Genomic DNA, 22,884 nt, shown 5'->3' on the forward strand with positions numbered 1-22,884 from the left:
CTACAGTAACCTATGTAATGTTGTCAGTAGGCTACAGTAACCTATGTAATGTAGTCAGTAGACTACAGCAACCTATGTAATGTTGTCAGTAGAATACAGTACCCTGTGTAATGTTGTCAGTAGACTACAGTAACCTATGTAATGTTGTCAGTAGACTACAGTAACCTATGTAATGTTGTCAGTAGACTACAGTAACCTATGTAATGTTGTCAGTAGAATACAGTACCCTGTGTAATGTTGTCAGTAGAATACAGTACCCTGTGTAATGTTGTCAGTAGACTACAGTAACCTATGTAATGTTGTCAGTAGACTACAGTAACCTATGTAACATCGTCAGGGGGCTACAGTAACCTATGTAATGTTGTCAGTAGGCTACAGTAACCTATGTAATGTTGTCAGTAGACTACAGTAACCTATGTAATGTTGTCAGTAGACTACAGTAACCTATGTAATCTCGTCAGTAGACTACAGTAACCTATGTAACATCGTCAGTAGGCTACAGTAACCTATGTAATGTTGTCAGTAGACTACAGTAACCTATGTAATGTTGTCAGTAGACTACAGTAACCAATGTAATGTTGTCAGTAGACTACAGTAACCTATGTAATGTTGTCAGTAGACTACAGTAACCTATGTAATGTTGTCAGTAGATGACAGTAACCTATGTAATGTTGCCATTAGGCTACAGTAACCTATGTAATGTTGTCAGTAGACTACAGTAACCTATGTAATGTTGTCAGTAGACTACAGTAACCTATGTAATGTTGTCAGTAGGCTACAGTAACCTATGTAACGTCATCAGTAGACTACAGTAACCTATGTAATGTTGTCAGTAGACTACAGTAACATATGTAATGTTGTCAGTAGACTACAGTAACCTATGTAATGTTGTCAGTAGGCTACAGTAAGCTATGTAACGTCATCAGAAGGCTACAGTAACCAATGTAATGTTGTCAGTAGACTACAGTAACCTATGTAATGTTGTCAGTAGGCTACAGTAACCAATGTAACGTCATCAGTAGACTACAGTAACCTATGTAATGTTGTCAGTAGGCTACAGTAACCTATGTAATGTTGTCAGTAGGCTACAGTAACCTATGTAAGTAGACTACATTAACCTATGTAATGTAGAGGCTACAGTAACCTATGTAATGTTGTCAGTAGACTACAGTAACCTATGTAATGTTGTCAGTAGACTACAGTAACCTATGTAATGTTGTCAGTAGGCTACAGTAACCTATGTAACATCGTCAGTAGGCTACAGTAACCTATGTAACATCGTCAGTAGGCTACAGTAACCTATGTAATGTTGTCAGTAGGCTACAGTAACCAATGTACCATCGTCAGTAGGCTACAGTAGGCTACAGTAACCAATGTAACATCGTCAGTAGGCTACAGTAACCTATGTAACATCGTCAGTAGGCTACAGTAACCTATGTAATGTTGTCAGTAGGCTACAGTAACCTATGTAATGTTGTCAGTAGACTACAGTAACCTATGTAATGTTGTCAGTAGACTACAGTAACCTATGTAACATCGTCAGTAGGCTACAGTAACCTATGTAATGTTGTCAGTAGGCTACAGTAACCTATGTAATGTTGTCAGTAGAATACAGTAACCTATGTAATGTTGTCAGTAGGCTACAGTAACCTATGTAATGTTGTCAGTAGGCTACAGCAACCTATGCAATGTTGTCAGTAGACTACAGTAACCTATGTAATGTTGTCAGTAGGCTACAGCAACCTATGCAATGTTGTCAGTAGACTACAGTAACCTATGTAATGTTGTCAGTAGGCTACAGTAACCTATGTAATGTTGTCAGTAGGCTACAGTAACCTATGTAATGTTGTCAGTAGGCTACAGTAACCTATGTAATGTTGTCAGTAGGCTACAGTAACCTATGTAATGTTGTCAGTAGGCTACAGTAACCCATGTAATGTTGTCAGCAGGCTACAGTAACCTATGTAACATCATCAGTAGGCTACAGTAACCTATGTAATGTTGTCAGCAGGCTACAGTAACCTATGTAATGTTGTCAGTAGACTACAGTAACCTATGTAATGTTGTCAGTAGGCTACAGTAACCTATGTAATGTTGTCAGTAGGCTACAGTAACCTATGTAATGTTGTCAGTAGGCTACAGTAACCTATGTAATGTTGTCAGTAGGCTACAGTAACCTATGTAATGTTGTCAGTAGACTACAGTAACCTATGTAATGTTGTCAGTAGACTACAGTAACCTATGTAATGTTGTCAGTAGGCTACAGTAACCTATGTAACATCATCAGTAGACTACAGTAACCTATGTAATGTTGTCAGTAGGCTACAGTAACCAATGTAATGTTGTCAGTAGGCTACAGTAACCTATGTAATGTTGTCAGTAGGCTATAGTAACCAATGTAATGTTGTCAGTAGACTACATTAACCTATGTAATGTTGTCAGTAGACTACAGTAACCAATGTAATGTTGTCAGTAGGCTACAGTAACCTATGTAACATCATCAGTAGACTACAGTAACCTATGTAATGTTGTCAGTAGGCTACAGTAACCAATGTAATGTTGTCAGTAGACTACAGTAACCTATGCAATGTTGTCAGTAGACTACAGTAACTTATGTAATGTTGTCAGTAGGCTACAGTAACCTATGTAATGTTGTCAGTAGACTACAGTAACCTATAATGTTGTCAGTAGACTACAGTAACCTATGTAATGTTGTCAGTAGAGTACAGTAACCTATGTAATGTCGTCAGTAGACTACAGTAACCTATGTAACGTTGTCAGTAGACTACAGTAACCTATGTAATGTTGTCAGTAGGCTACAGTAACCTATGTAACATGGTCAGAAGGCTACAGTAACCTATGTAACGTTGTCAGTAGACTACAGTAACCTATGTAATGTTGTCAGTAGATGACAGTAACCTATGTAATGTTGTCAGCAGGCTACAGTAACCTATGTAATGTTGTCAGAAGGCTGCAGTAACCTATGTGCTGTTGTCAGCAGGCTACAGTAACCTATGTAATGTTGTCAGCAGGCTACAGTAACCTATGTAATGTTGTCAGAAGGCTGCAGTAACCTATGTAATGTTGTCAGCAGGCTACAGTAACCTATATAATGTCGTCAGTAGGCTACAGTAACGTATGTAATGTTGTCAGAAGGCTGCAGTAACCTATGTAATGTTGTCAGTAGGCTACAGTAACCTATATAATGTCGTCAGTAGGCTACAGTAACCTATGTAATGTTGTCAGTAGGCTACAGTAACCTATGTAATGTCATCAGTAGGCTACAGTAACCTATATAATGTCGTCAGTAGGCTACAGTAACCTATGTAATGTCGTCAGTAGGCTACAGTAACCTATGTAACGTTGTCAGTAGACTACAGTAACCTATGTAATGTTGTGTAATGTTGTTTGTTTGTTTTTGTGGGACTGGAAAAAAATGCCTGGAACATTTAAGGAACATTCTTAATCGGTTCCCATGCTTTTAAAATAACGGTTCTGTTCCCGGAACAGTATAGATTACTTTTGGTTCTGTTCCTCAAATAATTTCATTTTTTTTCGGCTTTCGGTTCTTTTCCCTGAATCGTTTCCAACCCCTGATCTAGAGCCATAATCATTATGCTTAATTCTATTTTTGTTTTTATAGAAGCTAAATATGCTTCTCTGCTAAAATCTGGGTAAAATATTGGAAGTAATGTAAGTCTTTTTCAGTACATTTAGCAATTGCTTGTCTTTTTCAAGTCTACCAACCTTGCCAGCATGGCATGCCAGCTAAGATAGTTTGACAAGCTAGCTACTCCAACATCATTGATTGCTGAAATGGCTTCTTGGTAGCTAGTTATGCAGTTGGGTTAGCTAAAGCCAACTTCATAAAATTGCTACTAGGTGGCTAGTAGTATTACAGAGAAACAACAAAACATAAATAAAATATGTATATTTACAGTACCAGTCAAAAGTTTGGACACACCTATTAATTCTATTTTTTAAATATTGTTTTTACTATTTTCTACATTGTAGAATAATAGTGAAGACATCATAACTATTAAATAAGACATGGAATCATGTAGTAACCAAACAAGTGTTAAACAAATTATTCAAAGTAGCCACCTTTGCCTTGATGACAGCTTTGCATACTCTTGGCATTCTCTCAACCAGATGCATGAGGATGCATGGAATGGATGCATTTCAATTAACAGGTGTGCCTTGTGGAATTTCTTTCCTTCTTAATGCATTTGAGCCAATCAGTTGTGTTCTGACAATTTAGGGGTGGTAGACAGAAGAAAACCCTATTTGGTTAAATACCAAGTCCATATTATGGCAAGAACAGCTGAAATGAGTAAAGAGAATCAAGAGTCTGTCATTACTTTAAGACATGAAGTTAAAAAATGTCAAGAACTTTGAAAGTTTCTGTAAGTGCAGTCTCAAAATCATCAGGCTCTGTGATGAAACTGTCTCTCATGAGGACCGTCACAAGACAGACCCAGAGTTACCTCTGGTGCAGAGGATAAGTTCATTAGAGTTACCAGCCTCAGAAATTGCAGCCCAAATAAATGCTTCACAGAGTTCAAGTAACAGACACTTCTCAACAGCAACTGTTCAGAGAAGACTGCGTGAATCAGGCTTTCATGGTCGAATTCCTTCAAAGAAACTAATACTAAAGGACACCAATAATAAGAAGAGACTTGCTTGGGCCAAGAAACATGAGCAATGGACATTAAACCGGTGGAAATCTGTCCTTTGGTGTGATGAGTCCAAATTTGAGATTTTTGGTTCCAACCGCTGTGTGTTTGTGAGACGTGGAGTAGGTGAGCGGATGATCTCCGCATGTGTGGTTCCCACCGTGAAGCATGGAGGTGTGATGGTGTGGGGGTGCTTTGCTGGTGACAGTGTCTTTGATTTATTTAGAATTCAAGGCACACTTAACCAGCACGGATACCACATAATTCTGCAGTGGTACACCATCCCATCTGGTTTCCACTTAGTGGAACTATCATTTGTTTTTCAATGGGACAATGACCCAAAACACACCTCCAGGCTGTGTAAGGGCTATTTGACCAGTGAGAGTGATGGAGTGCTGCATCAGATGACCTGGTCTCCACAATCACCTGACCTCAACCCCATTGAGATGGCTTGGAATGAGTTGGACCGCAGAGTGAAGGAAAAGCAGCCAACAAGTGCTCAGAATATGTGGGAACTCCTTCATGACTGTTGGAAAAGCATTCATCATGAAGCTGGTTGAGAGAATGCCAAGAGTGTGCAAAGCTGTCATCAAGGCAAAAGGTGGCTACTTTGAACAATCTAAAATATAGTTTAACACTTTTTTGGTTACTACATGATTCCATATGTGTTATTTCTTCGTTGTGATGTCTTCACTATTGTTCGACAATGGAGAAAATAGTAAAAATAAAGAAAATTCCTTGAATGAGTAGGTGTGTCAGAGAAGCATTGCCTGTACAACCGCTGTAAAGCTCAGGTGTTTCATACTGCAGCTAAGCTGAAATCAGGGCAGAATACCCAGGGGTATACTAAAAACACTTCTCCAGGTTACAGAGAGAGACAAAAGATGTCCACTCCTACTCTCTTCCTCTACTACTCTATACAAAGCACTTTAACTTTAAAACACACAGCTTGCTATTCGAGGTCGACGTTTACTTTTGGTGAACTGTCACTTATATCCCATTGAATCTTCATTACAGAACAGGGACAGAAGGCTTGGTGCTTGTATATGAATATTCATATTTCATACTCATGATTTGTGCATCACTGCTATGTCAGTGTGCGCATCCTGTTAACGGAACAACGCAATGCAACAGGGACACACACTACTGTGTGTGTGTGTGTGTTCAAACCAACGATGACACTCCAGTTAATGCATTTATCCACTTCCCATTGTGTGCCTCTGTGAAACTGTTAAACAACGTGCCGAATATATATATATATATATATATATTAATTATATGTTGATTATTCATGATCCACTTCATGAAGTGCGTGCATGTGTGTGTTATGTTCTCTGAACTTAGTGGAGAAGCACTTAACGCCTTGCAGGCATTGACACATTAATCACCGGTGCGATATGCTTATTTCTGTGTGTGTGCGTGTAAATATGTGTGTGTGTGTATGTGTATGGATGGCCTGTGTGTGTGTCTGTGAGAGTAGGTGAATACACACTGAATGTTGGCCCGCTGCCTGCCTTGTGAGTACAGAATCAAAGGTGATGATGCCAGGTGGAAAGGTCAGCCATACCTCTAGGTCTGACTATAGGACATTTGAATACCTCTGTTTCTGATTTTGATTCAAAGCATTTCTCTTTTGTGTCTGTCAGCCAGCTGAAAAGGTTAGAGTGGGTTCAGGGTTGTCCAAAGGAGAAAATGAATGAATCCTGTACCCTGTTCTTGCCTCTGGATGTGTTCTTTATTCAGAGTGCACTCATGATTCAAGTGGCATTTTGTGTGATTCAATACAATGTATTCTGCCCCCAGTTCTTTCCCTTCGTTTCATTTCTCAGGGCATAATAACTTGATTAAATATAACTTCAACACTGACAAAATAATCCTCCTCAGACTTTTTGTTGATTTCAAAGTAGATCATGGTCGTGTTAAGTAGGGACAAAACAGAATAAAACAGAGAGAAACCGGGAGGTAATACTGAACTGGTCCAATAACAAATGATCATTTTTATTTTGTGATCAAAATTCTTTGCAACAATGTGCCCTAATGAACATGCCCTGGTTACCTCGTTTCAAGCCTCCTCTACCTGTGTCTCGTAGGTTATGACACATCCAGCCCCACTACGTATGATGATGAGCGATGGGGAGGCAGGAAGCTACTGCAGGAGGTGGACACATTGGACAGTAATAGCAGCATGGAAGAGGATGGGGAAAAGAAAAACTGCACCGAACCAGGTAACAAAATGAAAGAAAGAAATGAAACCTCTCATATCCCTTCCTCTCTTGCCCCCCCACTCCAGGTAAGAGAGAAAGAAGGAAGAAAGAGAGCACCCCGTATTCTCCCTCCCTCCCTCCGTTATTCCCATCTCCCCTTGTCCTCCCAAACTGGGGTAAAACAGACTGTTGGGTCAGATAGGCTCCCATGAGCCTACAGTACATCACACACACACACACACACACACACACACACACACACACACGGTAGTGTTCTTTCTGGGTGTTTCAGCACTTTTCACACTTATTCTCGGTCACATTCTGGGACCCTGTAGCTTTCTGACAAGTGAAAGTCCCCAGTTTCCATGGCGACCTCTTATCTGATCATCAACGAGCGACTTCGACTGTTCAAGCCGGCACTCGTCGATGGGTGAATGGTGTGTAAGAATGCTTGAGTTACATGTTACACACTGCTAGATGAAATGGTGCTGTATAGAACCACAAAGGGTTAAATCCCTCAAAAAAATACAACTATATATATACAGTACTAGTCAAAAGTTTGGACACACCTACTCATTCAATGATTTTTCTTTATTTTATATTTTATATTTGTTACTCTTCAAAGTAGCCACCCTTTGCCTTGATGACAGCTTTGCACACACTTGACATTCTCTCAACCAGCTTCATGAGGTAGTCACCTGGAATTCATTTAGAATTTCTTTCCTTAATGTGTTTGAGCCAATCAGTTGTGTTGTGACAAGGTAGGGGTCCATATTATGGCAAGAACAGCTCAAATAAGCAAAGAGAAACGACAGTCCATCATTACTTTAAGACATGAAGGTCAGTCAATCCGGAAAATTTGAAGAACTTTGAAAGTTTCTTCAAGTGCAGTCACTAAAACCATCAAGCGCTATGATGAAACTGGCTCTCAAGAGGACTGCCACAGGAAAGGAAGACACAGAGTTACCTCTGCTGCAGAGAATACGTTCGTTAAAGTTAACTGCACCTCAGAAATTGCAGTCCAAATGAATGCTTCACGGAGTCACAGAGTTCAAGTAACAGACACATCTCAATATCAACTGTCCAGAGATGACTGCGTGAATCAGGCCTTCATGGTCCAATTGCTGCAAAGAAAGACACCAATAAGAAGAAGAGACTTATTTGGGCCAAGGAACATGAGCAATGGACATTAGACTGGTGGAAATCTGTCCTTTGGTCTGATGAGTCCAAATTTGAGATTTTTGGTTCAAACCGCAGTGTCTTTGTGAGATGCAGAGAAGGTGAACGAATGATGTCCGCATGTGTGGTTCCCACCGTGAAGCATGGAGGAGGAGGTGTGGGGGTGCTTTGCTGGTGACAATGTCTGTGATTTATTTTGAATTCATGGCACACTTAACCAGCATGGTTACCACAGCATTCTGCAGCAATACCCCATCCCATCTGGTTTACGCTTAGTGGGACTATCATTTGTTTTTCAACAGGACAATGACCCAAAACACCTCCAGGCTGTGTAAGGGCTATTTGAAAAAGGAGAGTGATGGAGTGCTGCATCAGATGACCTGGCCTGCACATTCACCTGTCCTCAACCCAATTGAGATGGTTTGGGATGAGTTGGACCGCAGAGTGAAGGAAAAGCATCCAACAAGTGCTCAGCATATGTGGGAACTCCTTTAAGACTGCTGGAAAAGCATTCCCCATGAAGCTGGTTGAGAATGCCAAGAGTGTGCAAAGCTGTCATCAAGACAAAAGATGGCTACGTTGAAGAATCTAAAATGTAGTTTAACACTTTTTTGGTAACAACATGATTCCATATGTGTTATTTCATAGTTTTGTATGTCTTCACTATTATAATACAATGTAGAAAAACCCTTGGATGAGTAGGTGTGTCTTTGACTGGTACTTTGACTGGTACTGTATATATACAGTTGAAGTTGGAAGTTTACATACGCTTAGGTTGGAGTCATTAAAACTTGTTTTTCAACCAGATGTTTGCATACACTAAGTTGACTGTGCCTTTAAACAGCTTTGGAAAATTCCAGAAAATCATGTCATGGCTTTAGAAGATTCTGATAGGCAAATTGACATCATTTGAGTCAATTGGAGGTGTACCTGTGGACGTATTTCAAGGCCTACCTTCAAACTCAGTGCCTCTTTGCTTGACATCATAGGAACATCAAAAGAAATCAGACAAGATTTCAGAATAACAATTGTAGACCACCACAAGTCTGGTTCATCCTTGGGAGCAATTTACAAACGCCTGAAGGTACCACGTTCATCTGTACAAACAATAGTACGCAAGTATAAACACCATGGGACCACGCAGCTGTCATACCGCTCAGGAAGGAGACGCGTTCTGTCTCCTAGAGATTAACATACTTTGGTGCAAAAAAGTACAAATCAATCACAGCAAATGACCTTGTGAAGATGCTGGAGGAAACGGGTACAAAAGTATTGGAGAAATGTCCTTTGGTCTGAAGAAACAAAAACAGAACTGTTTGGCCATAATAACCATTGTTATGTTTGGAGGAAAAAGGGGGAGGCTTGCAAGCCAAAGAACACCATCCCAACCCGTGAAGGACAGGGTGGCAGCATCAGGTTGTGGGGATGCTTTGCCGGAGGAGGGACTGGTGCTCTTCACAAAATAGATGGCTTCATGAGGGAGGAAAAGTATGCGGCTATATTGAAGAAACATCTCAAAACATCAGTCAGGATGTTAATGCTTGGTCGCAAATGGGTCTTCCAAATGGACAATGACCCCAAGCATACCTCCAAAGTTGTGTCAAAATGTCTTTGTGGCCATCACAAAGCCCTGACCTCAATCCTATAGAACATTTGTGGGCAGAACTGTAAAAGAATATGCTAACAGGGAAGCCTACAAACCTGACTCAGTTGCACCAGCTCTGTCAGGAGGAATGGCCCAAAATTCACCCAACTTATCGTGAGAAGCTTGTGGAAGGCTACTTGAAACATTTGACCCAAGTTAAACAATTTAAAGGCAATGCGACGAAATACTAATTGAGTGTCTGTAAACCTCTGACCCACTGGGAAGGTGATGAAAGAAATAAAAGCTGAAATAAATTGTTCTCTCTACTATTATTCTGACATGTCACATTCTTGAAATAAAGTGGTGATCATAATTGACCTCAGTCAGGGGAATTTTTATTAGGATTAAATGTCAGGAATTGTGAAAAAATTAGTTTAACTGTGTTTGGCTAAGGTGTATGTAAACTTCTGACTTCAACTGTAACTGCTAAGCACCATTATTCTTAGCAGTGTACTTGACAGGTTTAGAAGCGCATTCCCCTACAGAGTTAATAAAGTGATTAAAATCTTAGGCTTTTTCTGCCTGAATTTGAAGCAGGTCTCTTATATGTTTTTCATCTTCAAAATCCCACATCCCTTCCCCATATGTACCACATCATCATCATCTTCCAGACCGGCCTATCCTGCATCATCTAGCCCAGTGTCTATTTATAGCCCCATATGTACCACATCATCATCATCTTCCAGACCGGCCTATCCTGCATCATCTAGCCCAGTGTCTATTTATAGCCCCATATGTACCACATCATCATCATCTTCCAGACCGGCCTATCCTGCATCATCTAGCCCAGTGTCTATTTATAGCCCCATATGTACCACATCATCATCATCTTCCAGACCGGCCTATCCTGCATCATCTAGCCCAGTGTCTATTTATAGCCCCATATGGATGGTGGATATTTGACATTCAACTCTGTTGTAATGATGGGTTGAACTGAAGCTTGGGAGAAGGGGGGAGGGGAAGAGTGGATGGAGAGGGTTTCACTGAAGGATTGTATTGCTGTTTTGTTTTCTTACCTTGAGCTATGAGATAATGATGACACACACACGCTGTCATATCCCCCCCACACACACCCTTCACCATGTACCTTACCCACCACATTCACCCTCCTTTCCCCCACTCTCTGGTGTGCTAATTCAGCAAAATAGCCACAATCAATCTCCCATCTCATCCTCCTCCCTCAAGGTCACCCTTGTGGTCTATAAAAGGGAGATAGGGGTCGGAGGTCAAGTTATTCTCCTTTCCCTGCCTATTATAGTTCACCTCTCCTTCTCCTTGTTAAAATGAAAGCGAGCGTTTAAGAGGCCAAGACTCTGGGGTGACTCCAGTGATGCGTGGCGTAAAGGTAGAGGTTGGACTAAATGATAACCTCTCCTTTCAATATGTATACACACACACACACACACACACACACACACACACACACACACACACACACACACACACACACACACACACACACACACACACACACACACACACACACACACACACACACACACACACACACACACACACACACACACACAGTTTGGACTAATAACCTCTCTTAAAAGTCTACCTCCTTTCACCCCTTTTCGTGTTCCTGGTAAAGATAGATGTAGTGTGTGTGCGCGTGTTAAGAGTGAGTCGTGTTGATTTGACCTTTTGAGAAAGTGCTTTTTGGGAGGGGGGTGTATGATTGCGTTTATGATTGCTTGTGTCTGTGGGTGTGTTAGTATACATTTAGAGTGTGTGCAAATGTTTGTGTCTTTGAGTGCATATTTTTTCGTCTGTCTGTGTGTGTTATTGTCCGTGTGAGAGAGAGCACCCTGTATGCGTGTCTGAGTACCGGTATCCCTGCTGCCCCAGCAGTGGAGATGGACATGTGGACAGTACAGTGCAGTACAGTACCAGTACCCCTGCTGCCCCAGCAGTGGAGATGGACATGTGGACAGTACAGTACCAGTACCCCTGCTGCCCCAGCAGTGGAGATGGACATGTGTACAGTACAGTACAGTACCAGTACCCCTGCTGCCCCAGCAGTGGAGATGGACATGTGTACAGTACAGTACAGTACCAGTACCCCTGCTGCCCCAGCAGTGGAGATGGACATGTGTACAGTACAGTGCAGTACCAGTACCCCTGCTGCCCCAGCAGTGGAGATGGACATGTGTACAGTACAGTGCAGTACCAGTACCAGTACCCCTGCTGCCCCAGCAGTGGAGATGGACATGTGTACAGTACAGTGCAGTACCAGTACCCCTGCTGCCTCAGCAGTGGAGATGGACATGTGTACAGTACAGTACAGTACCAGTACCCCTGCTGCCCTAGCAGTGGAGATGGACATGTGTACAGTACAGTGCAGTACCAGTACCCCTGCTGCCCCAGCAGTGGAGATGGACATGTGGACAGTACAGTACAGTACCAGTACCCCTGCTGCCCCAGCAGTGGAGATGGACATGTGTACAGTGCAGTACCAGTACCCCTGCTGCCCCAGCAGTGGAGATGGATATGTGTACAGTGCAGTACCAGTACCCCTGCTGCCCCAGCAGTGGAGATGGACATGTGTACAGTACAGTGCAGTACCAGTACCCCTGCTGCCCCAGCAGTGGAGATGGACATGTGGACAGTACAGTACCAGTACCCCTGCTGCCCCAGCAGTGGAGATGGACATGTGGACAGTACAGTACAGTACCAGTACCCCTGCTGCCCCAGCAGTGGAGATGGACATGTGGACAGTACAGTACCAGTACCCCTGCTGCCCCAGCAGTGGAGATGGACATGTGGACAGTACAGTACAGTACCAGTACCCCTGCTGCCCCAGCAGTGGAGATGGACATGTGGACAGTACAGTACAGTACCAGTACCCCTGCTGCCCCAGCAGTGGAGATGGACATGTGGACAGTACAGTGCAGTACCAGTACCCCTGCTGCCCTAGCAGTGGAGATGGACAGTACAGTACAGTACCAGTACCCCTGCTGCCCCAGCAGTGGAGATGGACATGTGTACAGTACAGTACAGGCCTTGATGACGCTCGGCGTTAGCTCTCCTGAAGTACCTGCAGAAGGCTTCTCTGATTGTTCTGTTCCTTCCACCAACATCCTGCTGCTCCTGCACTTCAGACGGAACCCCTCATTTCACTAACACACACACACACACATTACACACACAAACACAAACAAACACACACACGCTGCCAGAAAGACATGAAATTACCCATAACCCGTCATTACGCCCACCTTCGATGATTTTAATTGCGGGGACCCAGCTGGGTGAGTTGATTTCTGATGCTTGTTTTGGGGAATGGGGAGGAGATAGGAGAGATGAGAGGAGAGGGAGGGAGGAGAGGAAAGGAGGGGAGGGGAAAGGAGAGAGGATAGGAGGGGAAAGGAGAGAAGAAATGAGGGGAGGGGAAAGGAGAGAGGAGAGGAAAGGAGAGAGGAGAGGAAAGGAGAGAGGCGAGGAAAGGAGAGAGGCGAGGAAAGGGGAAAGGAGAGAGGAGAGGAAACGAGAGAGGCGAAAGGAGAGAGGAGAGGAAAGGAGAGAGGTGAGGAAAGGAGAGAGGCGAGGAAAGGGAAGAGGAGAGGAAAGGAGAGAGGTGGAACGGAAGGGAGGGGAAAGGAGAGATGAAAAGAGCGGGGGAGAGGAGAGGAAAGGAGGGGAGGGGGAAGGAGGGGAGGGGAAATTGGAGAGGAGAGGAGGGGATGGGAGAAAAGAGCAGAGGAGGGGAGGGGAGGGCAAAGGAGAGAGGAGAGGAAAGGAAGGGAGGGGAAAGGAGAGATGAGAGGAAAGATGAGGAGCGAAAGGATAGAGGAACGGAGGGGAGGGGAAAGGAGAGAGGAGCAGAGGAGGGGAGAAAAGAGCGGGGGAGAGGAGAGGAAAGGAGGGGAGGGGGAAGGAGCAGAGGGGAAATGAGAGAGGAGAGGAGGGGATGGGAGAAAAGAGCAGAGGAGGGGAGGGGAGGGCAAAGGAGAGAGGAGAGGAAAGGAAGGGAGGGGAAAGGAGAGAGGAGAGGAAAGATGAGGAAAGGAGAAAGGAGGGGAAAGAGCGAGGAGAGGAGGGGAAAGAGAGAGGAGAGGAGGGGAGGGGAGGGGACGGGAGAAAAGAGCAGAGAATGGGAGAGGAGAGGGGAGGAAAGGAGAGAATGTATGGATGAGACTAGATAAAGACATAGAATATGCCAGAAAAGAAGAGAGGGAACAAGCCACAGGTATGGCTTCAGAGGCTTTTGGTAGTGTAGGTAGATGGGTGTTCTCACTCTTCTTCTGGTAGTGTAGGTAGATGGGTGTTCACACTCTTCTGGTAGTGTAGGTAGATGGGTGTTCTCACTCTTCTGGTAGTGTAGGTAGATGGGTGTTCTCACTCTTCTGGTAGTGTAGGTAGATGGGTGTTCTCACTCTTCTTCTGGTAGTGTAGGTAGATGGTTGTTCTCACTCTTCTGGTAGTGTAGGTAGATGGGTGTTCTCACTCTTCTGGTAGTGTAGGTAGATGGGTGTTCTCACTCTTCTTCTGGTAGTGTAGGTAGATGGGTGTTCTCACTCTTCTGGTAGTGTAGGTAGATGGGTGTTCTTACTCTTCTTCTGGTAGTGTAGGTAGATGGGTGTTCTCACTCTTCTTCTGGTAGTGTAGGTAGATGGGTGTTCTCACTCTTCTTCTGGTAGTGTAGGTAGATGGGTGTTCTCACTCTTCTTCTGGTAGTGTAGGTAGATGGGTGTTCTCACTCTTCTGGTAGTGTAGGTAGATGGGTGTTCTCACACTTCTTCTGGTAGTGTAGGTAGATGGGTGTTCTCACACTTCTTCTGGTAGTGTAGGTCGATGGGTGTTCTCACTCTTCTTCTGGTAGTGTAGGTAGATGGGTGTTCTCACACTTCTTCTGGTAGTGTAGGTAGATGGGTGTTCTCACCCTTCTTCTGGTAGTGTAGGTAGATGGGTGTTCTCACACTTCTGGTAGTGTAGGTAGATGGGTGCTCTCATTCTTCTTCTGGTAGTGTAGGTACATGGGTGTTCTCACACTTTTGGTAGTGTAAGTAGATGGGTATTCTCACACTTCTTCTGGTGGTGTAGGTAGATGGTTGTTCTCACACTTCTTCTGGTAGTGTAGGTAGATGGGTGTTCTCACTCTTCTTCTGTTAGTGTAGGTAGATGGGTGCTCTCACTCTTCTTCTGTTAGTGTAGGTAGATGGGTGTTCTCACACTTCTGGTAGTGTAGGTAGATGGGTGTTCTCACACTTCTAGTAGTGTAGGTAGATGGGTGTTCTCACTCTTCTTCTGGTGGTGTAGGTAGATGGATGTTCTCACTCTTCTTCTGTTAGTGTAGGTAGATGGGTGTTCTCACACTTCTGGTAGTGTAGGTAGATGGGTGTTCTCACTCTTCTTCTGGTAGTGTAGGTAGATGGGTGTTCTCACTCTTCTTCTGGTGGTGTAGGTAGATGGGTGTTCTCACTCTTCTTCTGGTAGTGTAGGTCAATGGGTGTTCTCACTCTTCTTCTGGTAGTGTAGGTAGATGGGTGTTCTCACTCTTCTTCTGGTAGTGTAAGTAGATGGGTGTTCTCACTCTTCTTCTGGTAGTGTAGGTAGATGGGTGTTCTCACTCTTCTTCTGGTAGTGTAAGTAGATGGGTGTTCTCACTCTTCTTCTGGTAGTGTAGGTAGATGGGTGTTCTCACTCTTCTTCTGGTAGTGTAGGTAGATGGGTGTTCTCACTCTTCTGGTAGTGTAGGTAGATGGGTGTTCTCACTCTTCTAGTAGTGTAGGTAGATGGGTGTTCTCACTCTTCTTCTGGTGGTGTAGGTAGATGGGTGTTCTCACTCTTCTAGTAGTGTAGGTAGATGGGTGTTCTCACTCTTCTTCTGTTAGTGTTGGTAGATGGGTGTTCTCACTCTTCTAGTAGTGTAGGTAGATGGGTGTTCTCACTCTTCTTCTGTTAGTGTAGGTAGATGGGTGTTCTCACTCTTCTAGTAGTGTAGGTAGATGGGTATTCTCACACTTCTTCTGGTGGTGTAGGTAGATGGTTGTTCTCACACTTCTTCTGGTAGTGTAGGTAGATGGGTGTTCTCACTCTTCTTCTGTTAGTGTAGGTAGATGGGTGCTCTCATTCTTCTTCTGGTGGTGTAGGTAGATGGGTGTTCTCACTCTTCTTCTGGTGGTGTAGGTAGATGGGTGTTCTCACTCTTCTTCTGGTAGTGTAGGTAGATGGGTGTTCTCACTCTTCTGGTAGTGTAGGTAGATGGGTGTTCTCACTCTTCTGGTAGTGTAGGTAGATGGGTGTTCTCACTCTTCTAGTAGTGTAGGTAGATGGGTGTTCTCACTCTTCTAGTAGTGTAGGTAGATGGGTGTTCTCACTCTTCTTCTGGTGGTGTAGGTAGATGGGTTTTCTCACTCTTCTTCTGTTAGTGTAGGTAGATGGGTGTTCTCATTCTTCTTCTGGTGGTGTAGGTAGATGGGTGTTCTCACTCTTCTTCTGGTGGTGTAGGTAGATGGGTGTTCTCACACTTCTGGTAGTGTAGGTAGATGGGTGTTCTCACTCTTCTTCTGGTAGTGTAGGTCGATGGGTGTTCTCACTCTTCTTCTGGTAGTGTAGGTAGATGGTTGTTCTCACTCTTCTTCTGGTAGTGTAGGTAGATGGGTGTTCTCACTCTTCTTCTGGTAGTGTAAGTAGATGGGTGTTCTCACTCTTCTTCTGGTAGTGTAGGTAGATGGGTGTTCTCACTCTTCTGGTAGTGTAGGTAGATGGGTGTTCTCACTCTTCTGGTAGTGTAGGTAGATGGGTGTTCTCACTCTTCTAGTAGTGTAGGTAGATGGGTGTTCTCACTCTTCTAGTAGTGTAGGTAGATGGGTGTTCTCACTCTTCTTCTGGTGGTGTAGGTAGATGGGTTTTCTCACTCTTCTTCTGTTAGTGTAGGTAGATGGGTGTTCTCACTCTTCTTCTGTTAGTGTAGGTAGATGGGTGTTCTCACTCTTCTTCTGGTGGTGTAGGTAGATGGGTGTTCTCACTCTTCTGGTAGTGTAGGTAGATGGGTGTTCTCACTCTTCTTCTGGTGGTGTAGGTAGATGGGTGTTCTCACTCTTCTTCTGTTAGTGTAGGTAGATGGGTGTTCTCACTCTTCTTCTGGTGGTGTAGGTAGATGGGTGTTCTCACTCTTCTTCTGTTAGTGTAGGTAGATGGGTGTTCTCACTCTTCTTCTGGTAGTGTAGGTAGATGGGTGTTCTCACTCTTCTTCTGGTGGTGTAGGTAGATGGGTGTTCTCACTCTTCTTCTGGTAGTGTAGGTAGATGGTTGTTCTCACACTTCTTCTGGTGGTGTAGGTAGATGGGTGTTCTCACTCTTCTTCTGGTGGTGTAGGTAGATGGGTGTTCTCACTCTTCTTCTGGTTGTGTAGGTAGATGGGTGTTCTCACTCTTCTTCTGGTAGTGTAGGTAGATGGGTGTTCTCACACTTCTTCTGGTAGTGTAGTTAGATGGGTGTTCTCACTCTTCTTCTGGTAGTGTAAGTAGATGGGTGTTCTCACTCTTCTTCTGGTAGTGTAGGTAGATGGGTGTTCTCACTCTTCTGGTAGTGTAGGTAGATGGGTGTTCTCACTCTTCTAGTAGTGTAGGTAGATGGGTGTTCTCACTCTTCTAGTAGTGTAGGTAGATGGGTGTTCTCACTCTTCTAGTAGTGTAGGTAGATGGGTGTTCTCACTCTTCTTCTGGTGGTGTAGGTAGATGGGTTTTCTCACTCTTCTTCTGTTAGTGTAGGTAGATGGGTGTTCTCACTCTTCTTCTGTTAGTGTAGGTAGATGGGTGTTCTCACTCTTCTGGTTCTGGTGGTGTGTAGGTAGATGGGTGTTCTCACTCTTCTGTAGTGTAGGTAGATGGGTGTTCTCACTCTTCTTCTGGTGGTGTAGGTAGATGGGTGTTCTCACTCTTCTTCTGTTAGTGTAGGTAGATGGGTGTTCTCACTCTTCTTCTGGTGGTGTAGGTAGATGGGTGTTCTCACTCTTCTTCTGTTAGTGTAGGTAGATGGGTGTTCTCACTCTTCTTCTGGTAGTGTAGGTAGATGGGTGTTCTCACTCTTCTTCTGGTGGTGTAGGTAGATGGGTGTTCTCACTCTTCTTCTGGTAGTGTAGGTAGATGGTTGTTCTCACACTTCTTCTGGTGGTGTAGGTAGATGGGTGTTCTCACTCTTCTTCTGGTGGTGTAGGTAGATGGGTGTTCTCACTCTTCTGGTAGTGTAGGTAGATGGGTGTTCTCACTCTTCTAGTAGTGTAGGTAGATGGGTGTTCTCACTCTTCTTCTGGTGGTGTAGGTAGATGGGTGTTCTCACTCTTCTAGTAGTGTAGGTAGATGGGTGTTCTCACTCTTCTTCTGTTAGTGTTGGTAGATGGGTGTTCTCACTCTTCTAGTAGTGTAGGTAGATGGGTGTTCTCACTCTTCTTCTGTTAGTGTAGGTAGATGGGTGTTCTCACTCTTCTAGTAGTGTAGGTAGATGGGTGTTCTCACTCTTCTTCTGGTGGTGTAGGTAGATGGGTGTTCTCACTCTTCTTCTGGTGGTGTAGGTAGATGGGTGTTCTCACTCTTCTTCTGTTAGTGTAGGTAGATGGGTGTTCTCACTCTTCTTCTGTTAGTGTAGGTAGATGGGTGCTCTCATTCTTCTTCTGGTGGTGTAGGTAGATGGGTGTTCTCACTCTTCTTCTGGTGGTGTAGGTAGATGGGTGTTCTCACTCTTCTTCTGGTAGTGTAGGTAGATGGTTGTTCTCACACTTCTTCTGTTAGTGTAGGTAGATGGGTGTTCTCATTCTTCTTCTGGTGGTGTAGGTAGATGGGTGTTCTCACTCTTCTTCTGGTGGTGTAGGTAGATGGGTGTTCTCACTCTTCTTCTGGTAGTGTAGGTAGATGGGTGTTCTCACTCTTCTTCTGGTAGTGTAGGTCGATGGGTGTTCTCACTCTTCTTCTGGTAGTGTAGGTAGATGGTTGTTCTCACTCTTCTTCTGGTAGTGTAGGTAGATGGGTGTTCTCACTCTTCTTCTGGTAGTGTAGGTCGATGGGTGTTCTCACTCTTCTTCTGGTAGTGTAGGTAGATGGTTGTTCTCACTCTTCTTCTGGTAGTGTAGGTAGATGGGTGTTCTCACTCTTCTTCTGGTAGTGTAAGTAGATGGGTGTTCTCACTCTTCTTCTGGTAGTGTAGGTAGATGGGTGTTCTCACTCTTCTGGTAGTGTAGGTAGATGGGTGTTCTCACTCTTCTGGTAGTGTAGGTAGATGGGTGTTCTCACTCTTCTAGTAGTGTAGGTAGATGGGTGTTCTCACTCTTCTAGTAGTGTAGGTAGATGGGTGTTCTCACTCTTCTTCTGGTGGTGTAGGTAGATGGGTTTTCTCACTCTTCTTCTGTTAGTGTAGGTAGATGGGTGTTCTCACTCTTCTTCTGTTAGTGTAGGTAGATGGGTGTTCTCACTCTTCTTCTGGTGGTGTAGGTAGATGGGTGTTCTCACTCTTCTAGTAGTGTAGGTAGATGGGTGTTCTCACTCTTCTTCTGGTGGTGTAGGTAGATGGGTGTTCTCACTCTTCTTCTGTTAGTGTAGGTAGATGGGTGTTCTCACTCTTCTTCTGGTGGTGTAGGTAGATGGGTGTTCTCACTCTTCTTCTGTTAGTGTAGGTAGATGGGTGTTCTCACTCTTCTTCTGGTGGTGTAGGTAGATGGGTGTTCTCAGTCTTCTTCTGGTGGTGTAGGTAGATGGGTGTTCTCACTCTTCTTCTGGTAGTGTAGGTAGATGGGTGTTCTCACTCTTTCTTCTGGTGGTGTAGGTAGATGGGTGTTCTCACTCTTCTTCTGGTAGTGTAGGTAGATGGTTGTTCTCACACTTCTTCTGGTGGTGTAGGTAGATGGGTGTTCTCACTCTTCTTCTGGTGGTGTAGGTAGATGGGTGTTCTCACTCTTCTTCTGGTTGTGTAGGTAGATGGGTGTTCTCACTCTTCTTCTGGTAGTGTAGGTAGATGGGTGTTCTCACACTTCTTCTGGTAGTGTAGTTAGATGGGTGTTCTCACTCTTCTTCTGGTAGTGTATGTAGATGGGTGTTCTCACTCTTCTTCTGGTAGTGTAGGTAGATGGGTGTTCTCACTCTTCTGGTAGTGTAGGTAGATGGGTGTTCTCACTCTTCTAGTAGTGTAGGTAGATGGGTGTTCTCACTCTTCTTCTGTTAGTGTAGGTAGATGGGTGTTCTCACTCTTCTAGTAGTGTAGGTAGATGGGTGTTCTCACTCTTCTGTTAGTGTAGGTAGATGGGTGTTCTCACTCTTCTGTTAGTGTAGGTAGATGGGTGTTCTCACTCTTCTTCTGGTGGTGTAGGTAGATGGGTGTTCTCACTCTTCTTCTGTTAGTGTAGGTAGATGGGTGTTCTCACTCTTCTTCTGTTAGTGTAGGTAGATGGGTGCTCTCATTCTTCTTCTGGTGGTGTAGGTAGATGGGTGTTCTCACTCTTCTTCTGGTGGTGTAGGTAGATGGGTGTTCTCACTCTTCTTCTGGTAGTGTAGGTAGATGGTTGTTCTCACACTTCTTCTGTTAGTGTAGGTAGATGGGTGCTCTCATTCTTCTTCTGGTGGTGTAGGTAGATGGGTGTTCTCACTCTTCTTCTGGTGGTGTAGGTAGATGGGTGTTCTCACACTTCTGGTAGTGTAGGTAGATGGGTGTTCTCACTCTTCTTCTGGTAGTGTAGGTCGATGGGTGTTCTCACTCTTCTTCTGGTAGTGTAGGTAGATGGTTGTTCTCACTCTTCTTCTGGTAGTGTAGGTAGATGGGTGTTCTCACTCTTCTTCTGGTAGTGTAAGTAGATGGGTGTTCTCACTCTTCTTCTGGTAGTGTAGGTAGATGGGTGTTCTCACTCTTCTGGTAGTGTAGGTAGATGGGTGTTCTCACTCTTCTGGTAGTGTAGGTAGATGGGTGTTCTCACTCTTTTAGTAGTGTAGGTAGATGGGTGTTCTCACTCTTCTAGTAGTGTAGGTAGATGGGTGTTCTCACTCTTCTTCTGGTGGTGTAGGTAGATGGGTGTTCTCACTCTTCTTCTGTTAGTGTAGGTAGATGGGTGTTCTCACTCTTCTTCTGGTGGTGTAGGTAGATGGGTGTTCTCAGTCTTCTTCTGGTGGTGTAGGTAGATGGGTGTTCTCACTCTTCTTCTGGTAGTGTAGGTAGATGGGTGTTCTCACTCTTCTTCTGGTGGTGTAGGTAGATGGGTGTTCTCACTCTTCTTCTGGTAGTGTAGGTAGATGGGTGTTCTCACTCTTCTTCTGGTGGTGTAGGTAGATGGGTGTTCTCACTCTTCTGGTAGTGTAGGTAGATGGGTGTTCTCACTCTTCTAGTAGTGTAGGTAGATGGGTGTTCTCACTCTTCTTCTGGTGGTGTAGGTAGATGGGTGTTCTCACTCTTCTAGTAGTGTAGGTAGATGGGTGTTCTCACTCTTCTTCTGTTAGTGTAGGTAGATGGGTGTTCTCACTCTTCTAGTAGTGTAGGTAGATGGGTGTTCTCACTCTTCTTCTGTTAGTGTAGGTAGATGGGTGTTCTCACTCTTCTAGTAGTGTAGGTAGATGGGTGTTCTCACTCTTCTTCTGGTGGTGTAGGTAGATGGGTGTTCTCACTCTTCTTCTGTTAGTGTAGGTAGATGGGTGTTCTCACTCTTCTGTTAGTGTAGGTAGATGGGTGCTCTCATTCTTCTTCTGGTGGTGTAGGTAGATGGGTGTTCTCACTCTTCTTCTGGTGGTGTAGGTAGATGGGTGTTCTCACTCTTCTTCTGGTAGTGTAGGTAGATGGTTGTTCTCACACTTCTTCTGTTAGTGTAGGTAGATGGGTGCTCTCATTCTTCTTCTGGTGGTGTAGGTAGATGGGTGTTCTCACTCTTCTTCTGGTGGTGTAGGTAGATGGGTGTTCTCACACTTCTGGTAGTGTAGGTAGATGGGTGTTCTCACTCTTCTTCTGGTAGTGTAGGTAGATGGTTGTTCTCACTCTTCTTCTGGTAGTGTAGGTAGATGGGTGTTCTCACTCTTCTTCTGGTAGTGTAAGTAGATGGGTGTTCTCACTCTTCTTCTGGTAGTGTAGGTAGATGGGTGTTCTCACTCTTCTGGTAGTGTAGGTAGATGGGTGTTCTCACTCTTCTGGTAGTGTAGGTAGATGGGTGTTCTCACTCTTCTAGTAGTGTAGGTAGATGGGTGTTCTCACTCTTCTAGTAGTGTAGGTAGATGGGTGTTCTCACTCTTCTTCTGGTGGTGTAGGTAGATGGGTGTTCTCACTCTTCTTCTGTTAGTGTAGGTAGATGGGTGTTCTCACTCTTCTTCTGGTGGTGTAGGTAGATGGGTGTTCTCAGTCTTCTTCTGGTGGTGTAGGTAGATGGGTGTTCTCACTCTTCTTCTGGTAGTGTAGGTAGATGGGTGTTCTCACTCTTCTTCTGGTGGTGTAGGTAGATGGGTGTTCTCACTCTTCTTCTGGTGGTGTAGGTAGATGGGTGTTCTCACTCTTCTTCTGGTTGTGTAGGTAGATGGGTGTTCTCACTCTTCTTCTGGTAGCGTAGGTACGGGTACATAGGTGCTCTCACTCTTCTCAGGGACTGGAGAAGATTCTGATGAGGAGTGTTGGGTTTTAAGGAGATGGATTTGCTCTGTGGTTTGTAGGAAGGGTAATTAGCCCTATGCACTTGTAGGGTTATGTATCAAAGGAGGCTGGTGGAGGGGAGTTATAGGAGGATGGGTTCATTGTAATGGTGTGAATGGAATGAATGGAACGGAGTTTCCATATGTTTGATACCGTTTCATACATTACATTCCAGCCTTTACAATGAGTCCGTCCTCCTATAGCGCTTCCCACCAGCCTCCTCTGCTGTGTAGGCTATTTTCACTCTGCATCGGGCCAGATAAGGGAAGAGAAGAGATGTGTGAGATTGCTGATAGGGCTGTGTGGTAGAAGAAGAAGAATAGGTGACAGACAAAGAGTGAGAGAGACCCAAATTATGTGTTGGTTTATAAGATGCTTTCATGGCCTTTGATTTACTGCTGTGGGACCATTGGACATCAGACTTGTACAGTTTGTAATGAAACAACACAAAAGGATGTTCTTAGAACTAGACCTTGTTCTAGTCATCGAAGATAAGTGTTTTCATTAGAACTAGACCTTGTTCTAGTCATCGAAGATAAGTGTTTTCATTAGAACTAGACCCTGTTCTAGTCATCGAAGATAAGTGTTT

The 22,884-nt window shown here is 44.1% G+C and overlaps 1 protein-coding gene across 1 annotated transcript in view; it reads left to right on the forward strand.

The window, feature by feature from the left end:
* The window catches only part of LOC118377999 (sodium/potassium/calcium exchanger 3-like), a 90,667-nt gene that overhangs the window by 6,102 nt on the left and 61,681 nt on the right, over positions 1 to 22,884 (forward strand). Inside the window, exon 2 of the mRNA XM_052527791.1 lies at positions 6,767 to 6,901. Within this exon, the coding sequence (XP_052383751.1) occupies positions 6,767 to 6,901 (135 nt within the window). The remainder of the gene's footprint in view (positions 1 to 6,766; positions 6,902 to 22,884) is intronic.

Source organism: Oncorhynchus keta, chromosome 10, assembly GCF_023373465.1.
Source record: "Oncorhynchus keta strain PuntledgeMale-10-30-2019 chromosome 10, Oket_V2, whole genome shotgun sequence".
Taxonomy (NCBI): Eukaryota; Metazoa; Chordata; class Actinopteri; order Salmoniformes; family Salmonidae; genus Oncorhynchus; species Oncorhynchus keta.